Source organism: Falco biarmicus, chromosome Z (genome assembly GCF_023638135.1).
Source record: "Falco biarmicus isolate bFalBia1 chromosome Z, bFalBia1.pri, whole genome shotgun sequence".
NCBI classification, from domain to species: Eukaryota; Metazoa; Chordata; class Aves; order Falconiformes; family Falconidae; genus Falco; species Falco biarmicus.
The window spans coordinates 17,212,290-17,228,086 of NC_079311.1; the positions used below are offsets into that span (position 1 = coordinate 17,212,290).

At 48.4% G+C, this 15,797-nt stretch overlaps 1 protein-coding gene across 5 annotated transcripts in view; it reads right to left on the reverse strand.

The window, feature by feature from the left end:
- Positions 1–10: 10 nt before the first annotated feature.
- The window catches only part of TMOD1 (tropomodulin 1), a 29,453-nt gene continuing 13,666 nt past the window's right edge, over positions 11–15,797 (reverse strand). For 4 of the 5 annotated variants that reach the window (XM_056323715.1, XM_056323712.1, XM_056323714.1 and 1 more), the window contains exons 3-10: positions 15,089–15,245; positions 11,870–11,989; positions 7,785–7,874; positions 7,166–7,296; positions 5,546–5,653; positions 3,862–4,005; positions 2,954–3,098; positions 11–467 (exon numbers count right to left, since the gene is read on the reverse strand). In XM_056323715.1, the coding sequence (XP_056179690.1) occupies positions 403–467; positions 2,954–3,098; positions 3,862–4,005; positions 5,546–5,653; positions 7,166–7,296; positions 7,785–7,874; positions 11,870–11,989; positions 15,089–15,245 (960 nt within the window). In that variant the 3' untranslated portion in view covers positions 11–402. Of the gene's footprint in view, positions 468–1,237; positions 1,298–2,953; positions 3,099–3,861; positions 4,006–5,545; positions 5,654–7,165; positions 7,297–7,784; positions 7,875–11,869; positions 11,990–15,088; positions 15,246–15,797 lie in introns of all 5 variants that reach the window. The other variant, XM_056323716.1, reaches the window with a different exon arrangement.

Genomic DNA, 15,797 nt, shown 5'->3' on the forward strand with positions numbered 1-15,797 from the left:
TTTGGGGAAAAAAATAAAGTATTTTTTTAATACATCTGTAATGTGTGTGGAACGATTTTGTCTTTCACTCATACGTACCACATCCTAACTGTATGAAACACTGTGCAGGAAGTTTATAGAAAAATTAGGTCCCAGGTTAAGAGTCACTTTTACGCTGGGATGTACTCTAAACTGAGATTGCATCAAATTGGCAGGTTGTTACTGGCTTGAATAGTTTCCAACTCTACAGAAAACATCAACAGTCCTACTGGATAATATCTTCAACTACAGCCACTAGTTAATTTAAACTGTTAGTGCATAAAACAGAACCGAGGCACCACAAATACTCTGTCAAGGCACTTATTGCCTTTAGAATTCCACAGTGTCGCACAGGTCACTGGGATAGACCTCCATAGCCAGGAACTACACTCCAGTTCTGCACTTGGGAAAAATAGGCCCATTCAACTCTGCAAGTCTTCTCTTCCTCACTGAAAAAGAAGAGGAAGAGGAGTCAGTCATGGCAACAGGAAGATATGTATGGCAGGTTTGGCTTACCTGCTGTGAAAAGTTGCTGAGAAATTTACTTAGTGCAAAGAAAGAAATAGGATAGCATCAGCTTCTGCATTCCTACTTTAAGCAGCAGGCACAGCCTTACACAGTTTAAAATCAAGGAAGGTAAGATGAGGTTTCTCTCCCTATGAATTTTTAAGGCCAGAAGCTACTTTCAGCCTTACCTCCCTTACTCTACAGTCAATTTTATTTCACACAGTTTGTAATCAGGACTTTGGCCAAAGAATCACCTGATGCTGACTGATGTAAAGACAGCAGGAGACAGATGCCACAGCTTTTCCTTTGCTAGTTTTTCTCAATTGCCCTTTCAAATAAATAAAACTGTCTCATTTCTTATGCTCTGCCCTTAGCCTTCAGCCCTCTGTACACGGTTAACATGGTCAAGGCAGTCTCACATCTACTCTTAACATTGATTTACAGCTACAGTCATGACTTTTCAAGAAAATTGTGTGAGGAAAAAAGGAGAAAAAAGGCATAAAGAGGATGCAAAAGTTAGCTCTTGAGGATGAATGTAAAAGCCTTCACAGCTGGTTCATATAGAGCATCTTGGAGAACAGCAGCTATAGGACCAAAACCAAGTTCTGGCAGCATCGGGTCATCACCCGTAGGTAAGAGCACTGGAGTGGAGCACAAGCGGAGAGCTATTGCTGACAGGGTGGAAAATAAAAAGTTTTTTCTATACTTATACATTGTCCAGGTGTAGAGCTGAGATGCTATTGCCAGATACCATCAGACCGATGAATACGAGCTGCAAACAAGAACCAAATCAGACAAAAAATGCAGATCTTGATGGTCAAAGAGGCAAAATGCACAACTGTTGAATGGAAGGCAAGTTGTGAATTCCTCCCCTTAACAGCAGGAACAATTAAAACACTAGATGCAAATCTTCCAGCTGATTACTTTGAATGCTAGATGCTGCACAGTTGTTAAAAACCTTGCTCTGTTCCAAAGGACAGAAAATAGCAAGCCTTTCCTGGTGCAGCTCTCTAGTCACCAGGAATGCAGCCACAGGCAGAATAAATATGCAGTGAACTGTAATACTGACTGTTCTGTGTGGTCCCTGAAGAACTGGCACATACCTTCATGCTTGGCCATGCTTTCTAGGAGCACGGTACTGGCTCAAGCAAAACTGATTTTTATTTATTTTTAAAACACAACATACTTGTTATCTGTCTAAACGTGGCAGCCGCTTAATGCTGGTTTTGTGTGGCTTTTAAACTTGAAGGTGATTCATGAAGGGACAGAAGATCCTGTCTGTGGTGAATCACATGCAGATTGAAATAAGTAGTTCCAGTTTTTCACCACTTTTTCACAGCCAGCATCTGTACATTAGGTCTTCTCTCAGACCCTGCCTGATAGTCCTCGCTTTCCAGATGTGTCTGGCAGAACCCAGCAGTGCTAGTGGTGGGGAGTGTGTCCCAGGGAGCCTCCAGCCCAACCTCCTACGCAGCAGGGCTGTGCCTAGCACTGGGTCAGGGGTGCTGCCAGCTCTGTCCCCCCAGCCCTGCAAACCCCTGCCCTCCCGGGGAAGGGGTTCTTCCTAGTGCACAAAAAGGACAATCAGCAAACTTTTGCTTATTGCTTATGGGTATATTGTCTGCCACTGCCAAGAAGGCATTTGGTGCTGTCAGGTTTGTAACCACCCTGCCTATGCAGTTCAGAGCTGTTGAGTGCAGCGCAGCTGGTACGTTGGCTGCATTTAGTACTGCTCTGCTGGACGGGTTTCCAGTGCTCTACAGCAGCCTGTAGCCAAGCAATGGAAAGCCTCTGCCACATGCATCAGCTGAAATGGCAGTTTGCAGACTTGCTCACATTTTGTGAGCACTTGTCATCACTTTCATTGAGGGCATAAAAGTAACTCCAAGCCATGTGGCTTCCCACCTCTCCCTAGAAACATTTCCAATTTGTTTTGCTGAAGGGGATGGGCCAAGTCCCACTGCCATCAAAGTTCAGCTCTACTACTTTTCATCTCCTTGTTGAAGTGGGAATGAAGCTGGAGGAAGACAAGCAGTTGGCAGGAATCGTAAGCGCTGGCAGCTCATAACCCATGTGCCATATGTTGTATCACGCGCCGTACCGAAGCACGTTATCAGCTCTCACTCATTCCCAACAAGACCCACTGTTACTGCCAAAAACGCTGCTTCTTCTGGGAGTTTTAGCTGTCCAGTGTCTCCAGGTTTGGAGCACAACCCACTGCCTGGCTGACAGCAGTGATGTTAGGGAACCAGTCAGTGAAGGCTGCTTTCCTTCTTGAGGGGCAAGACATCATCAGGTCCTTCAAGGGGTGGTTTCTAATTAAGGCACAACTACTGGAGCCTTCAAGTGAACAGTTCTGCCCTTCTCCCACTAGGAATTGCCCACAGGACCTTCCTGTGCTCCCTGGCTTGTGGCCAGCCTGACTCACCTAGGTCATTGTTATTCATCATGGCATTGGAGGCGCGGAGCCGGGGACCTTGCTGAGTGAAATGGTACCCAAACTTCAGCAGAGAGGTGTTTTTTTCCAACATGTTCGCAATTTCCATTTCTACTTTGTTGCCCAAGGGCTGGCTCTTTTGAAAACAGAAAAGCAAGTTGGTCAGGTCAGAGTGTGATTCAGAGCAAGCACTTAGATCTGCCATCTCCACCCCTTCCCTTCTTCTTTGGACCTGCTGGGTTATTTGGCATTTCTGACTTGGAGCTGGCGAAACAAATCGCTGGCCTGTTCCTGGTACAGCCAAGTGGCTCCAACTCCTCCAGCAGACATTCCCACAAGTCCTCTTGCCCAAAGACTTTGTTTCTTGGGTAGATTTACAGCTAAGAGATGTCTGGAGAAACTATGGTTCTGAACTCCCAGTCACCTGTCCCTCAGCTCCCCATACCTCAGCTGCTTCACTACTATCCCCTGGGCTTCTGGGGGAGCTAAACTTGCCATGACATTTGTGCCACTGCATGCTCTGGAGCTCTCCTTCTCTTTCCCTTGCATTGTAGCAAGAATTTCAGTTTTACTATATAATCGATTACTAATATATTACTAAATATTTATTTAAGACCCTGCAAGAGCTCCGAGCAAGGTTGACACAGGACAAGTGCATCACTGCTCTCCAGGGCAGCACCAGGAACAAGAAAGCTGCTTGCGCTGCCACAGCCTTTATTAATTACTGTAAGTAGTAGCAGATACTGGCCAGGAACTGCAGCACAAACAAGGGGTTGAAACCTCTTCAAAGCAACCTGGCAGTGGTGGCAGGCTGCCACCCTCCACCTTGACCAGCCACTCAGTTTCCCATAACCAGGACACGTTCACTTGGTCAGAGCTCCTGCTTGTGCAGGCTTTACCTGGTTGTCGATGCGCAGCTCCACGAGCGATGTGTTGCCCTGTAGCGCTTCAACAACAGCCAGGATCCCTGACCCAGAAATGAAGTTTGATTCCACGTTCAGGCTCTTCAGTGTATTATTGACCTTCAGCATTTCTGCTAGTGCCTGTAGGCAGAGGTGGGTGGGAAGAGCTGGCAGTCAGACAGGCAGTGGCAGAGCACCCTGAAGCAGCAGGGGCTCAGCTCTCCTCACCTCCGGAGGGTACCAGGAGGACCCTGAGTGCTGAGCGGTGCCACTGCCACCAGCCACGAGAGCTCTGCGCAGGGTGAAGGGGGATCCCCCCTGTTGCGGAGGTACTATTGAATGTGGGCATGCTGGATGCCGCAGCAAAACCTTGTATGGATAAACCCTTAGGGCCACCCCAAAAGGTGACAGCCCACACTTGTGGCTGCTCTGTGACAGCTTCATCTGTCCCTCTTCTAAAGCCAGCATGGTCAGCCCTGCCTCCCACCTGATCTGCTCCCTGCCTGCACTGCTCCTGTGTGGGGCTGAGATGCTTCCCATCACAGCAGACAGAGAGATGAGCATCTGTCTTGAACAGCAAGGCATTCTCCACGTCCAAAACATCTTCCCAAGTGGCTTCACAACCACATTAATCACTTTTGCTCCCCTCAGTGGGTGAGACCAGAAGTGGGCTGGCACACTCCCAACTTCCCTGACCTGATCTGATGATCTCATTCCATAAGCTGCATGGGAGGACCTGTCTACATCATGAAGCAGGAGGACTAGCAGGTGATGCCCAAGTGGCAGGGCTGACCTGCACCCACTCACACAGCACTTGGCACCACAGCTCCCCTTGTGCTGCACCGTGACCCACAAGCCCTCAAACAGCATCAATGCTGCCTGCACCAGCTTCTTCCGCAGTCCAGAGTCCCTGAAGTAACGTGAGGGCTGTACTTGCCCTCCAAAAAGTTTTTTTTTTCTGCCAGGCAACTGGTGGTGTGAACATGTGTGCATGGAGGTAGGTAGGGGTGGCCTGGGTAAAGAAGAGCAAAAATTGGCTGCATTGGTGCTGGAGGAGTGTGCAAGAATGCAGCCTGGAAGGTAGCCTGAGAGCCGGGCAGAATGCTCAGCACCTCTCTGCATCCCCGCTGGTATTTAAGACCACCCAGAACAGCCAGAAAGACCCTTTACCACAGAGACCACACATAAGAAATGCAGAGTCCTGCTTCTGCACAGGTTTGCACAAATTCATGTATGAAAGAGAGCCAGAGCAGACATGCGAGGGCAGGGCCAGGTGTGACACAGCAGCGTATGGCTTTGTACCAACAGAAACAGATGTCGTGGCCCTGATGTAGGATAAATCAAGAGAGGCAAACTGCTTTTTACAAAACACCACTAGGAAGTCAGTTCTCATCTGCTGCTCCTTTTCTGGGAGATCCTTCAGGGTGCATATGAGACTGAATGGGATTAAAGGATTGTGTCCTGAAATCTCTGCAGCTGGAAAAGGAAGTGAAGGAACCAAAGCCTGTCTGTCGCCGGCTTTCACTAGTGCTCCCGAAACTGCAGCACCTGTACCAAACGGCAGAGGTGCAGGATGTGCCAAACATGATGCTGGGTGCAAAAGCAGTCAGTAACTCTGAAAATGCCTTGTCCAAGAACAGCTCCTGTCACAACTCTATGACAATGACCTGGCAGTACTTACAAAAGCAACAGGATCGTTGCTCCGTGTCCCAACTATACTGAACTTCTTCACGTAGGTGTTATTTTTCAGCGCTTCTGCAAAAGCTTTTAAAGTTGGTATGGGAATATTCTGTGAAAAGAAATGCAGACACCTGTCTTAGGCCATCTTCCATATGAAGAGATGTTCAACACATTTAAATGATATTTCAAATTTCTTAACAAGGTCAAATCACCAAATACATTTAAGTAATTTAGGAAGGGGTCAATAAATGTTTTTTAAAGTTCTCTTGCTATAATCAGCATGGCCTAAGGAGCATGGCAATGCCTTCATCCTATTTCCCACTTTGCTCACAGCTTACTGGCTTGATTTGAAGCTACATTATCTCTGCTGTTTATGCCCAGGAACTCGGATACTTACAAACGCAGGCATTGTGGGGATGCATGTAACCAGGGTTCATGAGCCTACACAACACTGCTCCTGAACCTTTTAATATGAATGACAGCACAGAGCAACATTAATGTCATGTTCAGGTAAATTTGAAATGTTCAGGAAAGTTTGCCATGCTAGCTTCAACACTGAAAATAAATCCATGCTGCTTATTCTGAGTTCCTACAAAATGAGTATTTTTCACTTACCAAGCACTTCATATACCCTTTTCAGATGCACAAATTTTCACCTGTTTAAAATTTTAAGTGGTATCCTCAGCCTGGACTTCTTGGCACACCATTTGGATCCCACCACGTGGAATCACCTATAGTCAAGGCCATCTACTGAGCCATAACACAGAGCACAGCGGCTTATCATCTCCATTGCCAGCTCCCAGTTCTCAAAACTGTGTCCTAAAGTCCTGAGTCCAGCACAAAAAAAGCACCTGCCTGCCAGGTCCTCAGCCTGGAGTCCTCAAGAGACATTCAGGGCCACTAGCCAGAATAAAATACATGAAAGTGAAAATATTTTCATTATAGAAAGGCACAGGTATCAGGGCACAAGTGGTTTTAATACGCATGTGCAGTTAAGCACGTTCTTGCTATTTGAATATGTCGTCATTCAACAGACCCCATGGGATGGGGGTCCTGGGGTCAGGACCTGTATTTTTTAGTATGTGTATGTGTCCCAGGGGGAACACAAGAAGTGGTGCTCTGTCCTGATATCCTTTCCACAACAAGTAAAGGAGTCCCACAGAAGGGGTGGGTGGGAGATGGACAGGACTCACGTGCAAGAAGGGAGGCTCCTTCCTGCTTTCATGGCAAGTGTCAGGATCAGGAAGCCTTCTTCCTTCCACCACTTTATCTTACATGAAACAGCCCCTCCACCAATGTGCCTGACTAAACCATTAAAGCAACCTAAGAACACCTTTGACCAGACAGGCTGCAGCTGGGTGTCCCAAACTATCCTCAACACAGCTCTGCTCTTCCAGGCATCTACAGCAGTCCTCCTGCTACCAGCCCCACACCACTGTCCCACAGGAGGCAACAACCCCTGTTTGCCCAAAATGGAGATGGGAAGTACTGGTGTTCCTTGTCTGGCTACAGACAGCGTTGTGGTGTTACTCTGTGCAGCAAAACGTACTTGGTCTCTGCATTCTGTGTATCAAATGTTTGGTCCTGTTATTAAAAGAAGAGAGTAGAAAGGAGAAAATACCATAATATTGTTAAGGTTGACTTCCTCAAGGTCAGGATCATTGTTTTGTATTCGTTTCAGAGTTTCCTCCACATCCGTTGAGTTCGGTTCCTCATCAGGAACTGGTTTGTACTGTGTGGGCTTAATCACACCTGCAAGTGAAACCAAAAGCACCCTGTGAAGCAGCATATTCTCTTTGGGTGTGTTTCTCCTCTTCCAGAAGCAGTGCTGGGAGAGGGAAGCATGACTGACAAACAGATGCAAGAGAAGCGACTGAACAAGCACTCATCAGCTCCACTTAATGCTCACACGCATCCAGGAACACTGTGCAGCACTGGGGCCAACAAGCACAGGACAGCCAGTGCCTGCTGTTAGGCACTCTCAGGGTCCAAAACTGGGTGACGGAGGGCACACTGCCTGTGGGGCTGTTCCCTGGGCTGTGCCAGCTCCCAGACAGTGCCAGGGCAGCAGCCTGAGACCGCACCGCCTCACTCAGGGCAAGGATGCACCAGAGACGGCCCCAGCAATCACAGGCTGCTCTGACATTCACAGCTCCAACCTTCATTCTAAAAATAATTCCCACGTTGCTAGCAGTTTCAAAGCCAAACACTGCATCCTGCTAACACTCTAAATCACTTACTGTTGAGCCCTTCTTTGTTCACGATGGTGCTGCTCCCCAGTGCCTCATAGTACTGCTGGTTACTCATCAAGGTGTGCATGCCAAGGATGGCTGCAGAGAAAGAAAAGGAGAACTTGACTTGAGTAATTGCAGGCTCCAAAGCCAGGAAGGTTGCACACATGTCATGCTGCCCAGGATGGGGGTCCATAGCACACTACCTTTCTCTGTGCAAGCACAGAATACACAAAGGTGGGATCAAGCCCCCCAGCTGTCATAAATAACAGGGCTCAAATGTGCTCCCTTATTTATCCCAAGGTAGGATTCCAATCCATGATCCGTAGGAGAAGAAGAACGTCATCTTGTGGACAACAAACAGACAAACAGCAAAGACTTCCCAGCAGCCAACCTGATCACACAAAAACAGCGAGGGAAAGACAACAAAACACACAAAAAAGGCCACTGGCAGCATTTAATCTAAGGAGCCCAGTCCAGCAGGAGCCTGCATGTCCTCATCCTTGCTCACCTGGGCATGTGCTGCACACTGTGACAGTCCAGTTTTTGTGATGAGCTGTGCTCCACACAGAGCCAGACGGACCCCTCAGGCAGCAACACACGAGGTGACTGTCATCTAAAGCATGACAATGCACATCATGCTTTTACTCCACAACAAGCAGGGGTGGTGGTATGCTTTGAACTGATTTTGTACTCTTGGAAGTTGACATGGTGAGAGGCTAAAGCTCTGCTGGCTCAGTCAAAATGCAGGAAGTGATGGTATGAAAAAAATTGAAAGGCTGTAAGAGCCTAAACCCCAAACTTCTGCCAATTTGTGTGTCTCAGGCTTATGACTGCAAAATCAATATGCAAATGCACACTGAAATGTGCCCAGGGGGATCTACTGACATTCTTGCAGCTGCGAATAAGCCGTGGGAAGCCAATGGCTTAAAAACACTTAGGCAAAGATTCCGTTTATAAAAATAACCTTGCTACTCACATAAAGTTCATGTTTGAAAATAAACTGGGTTTTAATCTTTTTTTTCCCTGTAAATGACTATATGACTTTCTAAAAGAAGATGCTGACACACCAATACCTGCAACTAACAGACACATTTGAACAGATCTTGACCTCCACATGGGCACAGTGATTACAATAAATAAGGAACAAATCTTTCTATAAAATTCATGCATGCCACCACAAAGGCACTTTGCTTTCCCACAAACTGCTCCTGTTATGCTTGTTTGGCACCAATGAGTCTGTCACCATTTGTTCGGTGCTTTGACCAAGAAGGGCTGGCAGTTGCAGGAGAAGGCTACCCCCAAGGCCCATCACAGGGATGTCATCTGCTATGGTGACAGCTCACTGTGGCTCCAGGTCCAGGTTGCATGGGCAGGCCAGTCTGCAGCAAAGGGTGTCAACAAACCACCCACTTCCCCACACCATCCCCAGCCCACCCCCAGCTGGACTGCACAGAGCCGAGCAGTCTCCATCGGCATGTCTGAGTGAGGCTGGGCACTCTGAGTTTGTATTTCAGCCAGCCCTTTCCTCTGCCATGTACTAACAGCCGGAATTTTCAGGAGAGCAAGACAGCTTGTAGAAGTGATTTGCAGGCTCAGCATCTGGGGACACATGTCCTCTCCCCAAACGCAGTTTCCTCTGACAACAAAAGCTCTCCACCAGCCAGGACTGTGAATACCTGGACTGATGACAGAGGGAGGGATCTGCGGTTATGACCATGCAGGCAGGGTTCTGAGGGGCTGGAGTTTGTGCCAGTAGCCAAGAGGGACCCACTGTTTGTTAAGCCTGGTGCTTACTGTTTATTATCCAAAGGCACGGGAGCCCTTCCAGGATTCATTATGATCCACCCACAAGAGCAATCCTACTGGCCCAGCCAAGGAAGGCATCCAATACACTGTGGCTGACAACGAGCCCTGCTAATAGGCAGGAGCAATGCTGTCACTGTCAATATTGAGTTTTCAACACAGCTTGTATCACAACAGTTCTCCTGCTGCCACTTCAAGACTGTTCTCCTGACAACTGCTGAACAAGCTGCCCTGAACAGCATCTCTCTGTGAAAATAATTGCTGCACAGATCTGGAGCTTAGAAAGGCAGATTTTATAGGACAGGGCTTTACAGAAGTACAGGAGTACAGTAAAAAAGCAAAACCCAGAGATGCATTGCTTGGCCAAGGTACTTATGCTGGAAGCCTTAATGCAGAAACACATTTCTGAGCCAGAATATGGTATTATTATGCAGAAGATGTCTAGTTGGTGTGATTATTCTACAGGCTACCTTACAGACTTCTGGCAAGGAGGAGACTGCTAGGGGGTCTGGAAGTCTGAAGGAGACAGAGCCGGAAAAAACAAGCACTGAAAAACGTTCATCGACTTCTAGACCAGGAGGGGACATGTGAGCTCAGTAAAGCATCAAGGAGGTGTTCATATGCTCCTCCAGCCATGGCATATCCCACCCCACTCACAGAGCTAAGTTCACACTACTGGCTTCAGCAAGACACCAATATTGTCATCTCTGCAGAGGCAGAGCAATGAGGCTAGCAGGGGGTCACTTCCACTCAGACAACACTGCCTGAAAAGCAGCAGCGGAACACTGCTTGAACTTACCTACCATGGCAGTGTGCAGCCCCCCCTCGGACAGGGACCACAACGGCCCTTGCTTTGTACAGGGCTTGTTTAGCTTGGTGAAGAGCTTGAACAGCACCTGCAATCGCTCCAGCCCCCTCTCCAGCTCGCTGTGTATTCCAGCCTGCTTCTCAGTCACTGTGAGGTGCACCGACCTTTAACGCTGGATTCCCTCACCCCTGAGCTAACACAACACCAACCAACTGCACGAACCGCAAGAAATCCATAGCTTTAAAAGGTGTTGGAAAAGCTCTTTAACTATTTTCTGTTGCTGTGAGGTGTCATAGGAATAAAAATTCCTATTGTATTACAAGGTACCAACGAGGAACGTGCCTCAGGACAGCAGATGAACCCACACCCACTGCCACCACCTACACCTCCCTAAAATTTGCTCCCCCCACTATACACTGACCCTTCCTCACCCCTCTTGGCTTCTCCTCAGTGTCATTACCCTGCCTCCCTCATCCGCAACCCTTTCTCCCCTTTGTAAGTACACTGTCCAATTACTTCTCATGTTCCCCAACATCTGAACCAGTGGGTAGATTTAGATTAGGTATTAGGAAGAAATTCTTCCCTGTGAGGGCGGCGAGGTGCTGGCATGGGCTGCCCAGAGCAGCTGTGGATGCCCCATCCCCGGCAGTGCTCAAGCCCAGGCTGGATGGGGATCTGAGCAACCTGGGCTGGTGGAAGGTGTCCCTGCCACGGTGGGGAGTTGAAACTAGGTGATCCTAGAATCACAGGATCATTTAGGTTAGAAAAGACCCCTAAGATCATCAGGTCCAACCGTTAACCCAGCACTGCCAAGTCCGCCACTAAACCAAACCATGTCCCTATGCACCACATTTAAAACAGGCATTTTTTTAACACCTCCAGGGATGGTGATTCCACCACCTCCTGGGCAGCCTGTTCCAATGCTTCACCACACTTTCAGTGAAGAAAGTTTTCCTAATCTCCAATCTAAATCTCTCTGTTTGATCTTTAAGATCCCTTCGAACCCAAATCATTCTGTCATTCTATGATTAACAAAAAGCAGCCCTGAGCACCTGTTGAAACGCTGCTCTAACCTGACAGCGCCTTTAAGAGGTTGCACAAGAAATTCACGTTCTCACTGAGTCTGCTTGATTGTTTCCTAGAGGTTTGGCTTGAGGAAAGCTGTGCTCCTAAAGGTGACAGGCTGCAATTTGCAAGATTCAGTGGCAGATACAGAAGAGATCAAACAGCACACACTGTTCCCTTGATAAATCCTTCTTCTCCCTCCTCAGCTTTGGTCTGTGCTCCTGCTTAAATCACATGGGCTGAGAGTAACTTTAAATATACACTTCTTTTTTAATAAAGAAATAAATCCTGTCAAAACTGACAGCATTCAGATAAACAACAAAAAGCTCAATAGCTGATTTCCTGCAAAAGAACGAACAAAAAGAAACTAGTAGTCAAACAACTTGAACTCTCAATTCACATGAAACTATTTTACCAGCAATGTCACAGAGCTCTGCATCAGAGGCATTAGCCAGGGCTTCCTCCAGTTCCGGCTCCAGAGTCACACTTTCCAAAACAGGATCCATTGGCTTCTGCTTGGGGATCCAAGCTTTTCCTATAAATGCAAAGTGAGGTCACTCTCAGTAGAGCTATAACACCTGCTTCACAAGCCATGCAGATGCATTTTCACGGGGTGAGATTTGCATAGTGGAAAGAACAGAGGGGGCACAAGGACCTAGAGAAAAATAAGAGGAGACACTGAATCCCATCCCATCAGCTCAGTGTGAGTCCTGCTGTGATGCCAGCCAGGAGGCACCTGCCAGACACCTCCAACTGTGGAGCTCAACTCTTTCACCAGCACGCAGAGGACTGCAGCTACTAAAACCCAACAGTCCATTGGCACAGGACGATGACTGTTCAGTGCGCAGCGCTCAGAAAGCCATGCACAGCCATACCCTGCAGGACTTCACCTCTCTGAAAGGGACAGAGTTTGTGCTGCTTCTCCTAAAAGGGATGGAGATTTGCCAGCTCTCACACGGACAAAGAGAGGCCAGTGGCCTGCACCCAGCACCCAGCAGGACCGATCCCACCACTGAGACAGTTCCTGCTGCTAAACTCTGAATGCATGGTGGCAGGGCAGGTGGTACTTCAGCCAGAAGAAGGTGGAAAGGTGGTGGTGGAAGGGCCCTGGCAGCAGGCAGAGGTAGCATTCCAGCACATGGGATGCAAGGAGGCTTGGGGCAGCTGGTCTGGCTCGATGTTGTTACAGAGAGCAGTAGGACAAGGGGGAGAGACACGGAGGGCATGCCAGGTGGAGACCCCCATGCTGTGTCTCCTGGGACAGCAGCAAGCCAAGGAACAGGCCTCTTCCCTACAAGTCAGGTCTGAGATTTCACAGCACGGCACCTACCTGCAACCACCCCCACCACCGGAGAAAAGAGAGAGGCTTGTAAGTGTTTTAACACAGTAGCAGGGAGCAGCCTGTTTGAGTAAACCCAGCCCTGCTGTGGGACAGGACGGGGAGGAGGAGGGATCCCAGGGTATTTTGGAGCAGTCCTCTCCCTGAAATAGCCCAGGATCACTGCAGAGAGATAGCGAGTGCAAAGGTCTCAGCCCGGCATGCCAGCTAGGACTATTTTTGTCCCCAGCCTGAAACCAGAGTCAGTGGCACCAAAGGGGAGAAACAAAGATCCTGCTGCTCAGGGATGTGCAGAAACAGAAGGGGCTAAATTTAGCCTCAAGGAAAAAGCAACTGCGCTTTGGGGTTCCGCAGTAGGAAATCGAGGCTGCTATAAACAGCCTTTTGCAAAACACCCCATCTCCTGCCTGCACGCTGCCGCCCCAACAAAGACGGCAGGAATCTGCCTCCCGGGACACAGCTGCTCTCGCAAAAATAGGTGCAGTGTCACATGTGCCGGCATGGCCAGGCACCTTCTGGGCACTCTGTAGCACAATGAGTGGGAAGGGCTGGCCCTGGGCTCTAGCTTGGTGCGGAGACCCGGCACCGCTGTCCCACCAAACACACAGCTTGGCAAACCATACACAGCATCTGGTCAGTTCAGTAGGGAATAGGAGAAACAGGGCAGGCTTAATTCTGCCGTCACACAGTAACTCCTTTTGATATCTCAGTGACATCAAAACTTCTGGGGTTTAATTTTGGCAAGTTTCCCATGTCAGTCATGCTTTATTACAAGTTTGAACTTTAAATTAAACTGTGTATGCAAACACAGCACTATATATCATAATACAGCGTGTATGCACAGACCAACTCCTACCCTGTCCGGCAGCACAGCCAGGGACAGCACCTCCCACGGCAAACTAATAAATCACCCTCTGAACTGCAAACGTGGTAGTTTATTTCCAGCTCTGCCACAACTGTGAACTATGTAATTTACCACCTCTGGCTCACAGTCAATGTAAGTAGTGTTTTCACTCAACAGCACGTTACAAGTGAAAATATGTTTAACGTGTTTGAGATCATATCAGGTTGAAATACGATTAGCTCAGACCAGATGCTGAAGACTCAAAATGCCTGAAATACCTTTGTCTCATGCAGAGCACTGCTACTACCTGCTGGGCTAGCCAGGCTGGTGGAGAACGCGGGGCTGGGCTATACTTGAAGCTGCTTGATTGCTCTTCCTGACAGCACTCAGTTTACTCTTTTCATTTATTTCTTTCAAGGATAACTAATTTTTTTTTGCCAAAAATACCACCTCAAGTTTTACTAAATTGTCAGATTTAACACAAGCTCTTTCTTAAAGATGCACATGGATCAGTAAGGAGGCAGATTTGAGAAAGACCTCAGCTGGGAAACAGGATCACATGCCCACGTTTTCAGCACTTCTTTCTTGACGTGGGGCAACCAGTAGTGCAAACAGCATACAACCAGATCTTCAGCTTCAGGGGCACTGTGGTATGGAGTGAGACACAACAGCTGCTGAGAAGCTCCTAGAACCATGAGGCAAGGAATTGACCAGACCGCATCCCATGTCGGATGATATTCAGAGTGGCAATGGGAGCAGCAAAGCCCTCTGGATAACGGGACATGTCCCAGGAGAACAGGAAAAGATACCAGAGGAGAGGCAGAGCAAGTCCCTTGCTCACAGGCCCCAGGGCCACGCCAAGCAGGGACGCAGCAGTCACTGCAAGCTAAGATGCAGCAAAACAGGAACATGCAAGCTGCAGAGGACTGGGAAACAAGGCCAGGGCCGTCAAGAGGTGACTAGGCGGGAAGTGTTGTGATCATCACAGCTGAGGGGAGCTGTGGAGTGCCTCCATACCGAGATGAAGTTCAAAGTGTTGGGACTGGAGCATGAAAGGCAATGGTGGAAGACAGAGTGCAGCCAGAAGAGCTCAGAGGAGCACAGGGCAGAGAATGAACAGGAGAGGACAGAAGATGATGTCTTCCCCAGAGCTGGACACAGCTGCAGTGGGATGGGGATGGAAAGAGGCTGCACACTGGTACAGCCTCTGCCTATCACTTAACAACATATCAGGTGGTACCCAAATCAGCAAGCACACAGACCTCTTGAGCACACCCCAGTTTATTAGCCAGCCTGGGCTGGGGCCAGAGAGCAGAGAGAGCAGATCCACCACCCCAGTGGTATCAGAATGAAGTTGTGCTTAGCATTGCAGGTCAGACACAACCCTTCTGCTGTGCACCCGCTATGCCTTCATCATGACATGCTCAGCATGGTGCAAAGGATAACCATACCTCTCTTTTCACCTGTGAAGGGAACCAAGTCTTCTCTGTCTTTAACGTCCTTTGCCTGCTTTTCTAGGTGGGCCATGAGTTCCTCCCTTTTGAATGGGCCAGTTGGTGGCTTTTGTGTCTGATCCCGCTGCCTGAGCCCTGCTGGCAGCAATGCATTCTAGGCACAGAAGGGAGAAACACAGATTATCTTTGCAGGCTGAGATCCCCATCCACCAAACACTGTCCCCTCTCCACTTTCCTCATTGCACTGTCCTTCTTCCACATTGCTGGACAATTTGCGTCTCCTCTTGTCAAAGGTTATCTCCATCCAACCCCACCGATTCCCACATTTTCTGAGACACGTGGTGCTCCTTCCCCCCTCCAGTTTCAAATGCTGGCTCCATTACAAGATCTGCGTGCTGCCAAGTGGTTGTTTCTCCATAACAACAGCTCCATCTCTTTCTCTGGGGGCTCTCAGCCATCACCTCCTGCTCCTCTAGCATTTTCCCACACTCTCACCATTTCTGCTGCCTCTTTGCAACAGTCATAGTGCTAGAACTGAGCTGCTAAACTCAGCCTGTTTTCTCCTCCCTATATGTATCTGTCCAAGTGCTTACATGCTCCATGTGTCCCAGTAAGTTCTGGCCTTTCACAGAACCAGAACTTTGCACACACCATCTTTTCTGGTGGTCTCTTCTGCCTTTCATGACACATCACAAAACTACAGGCA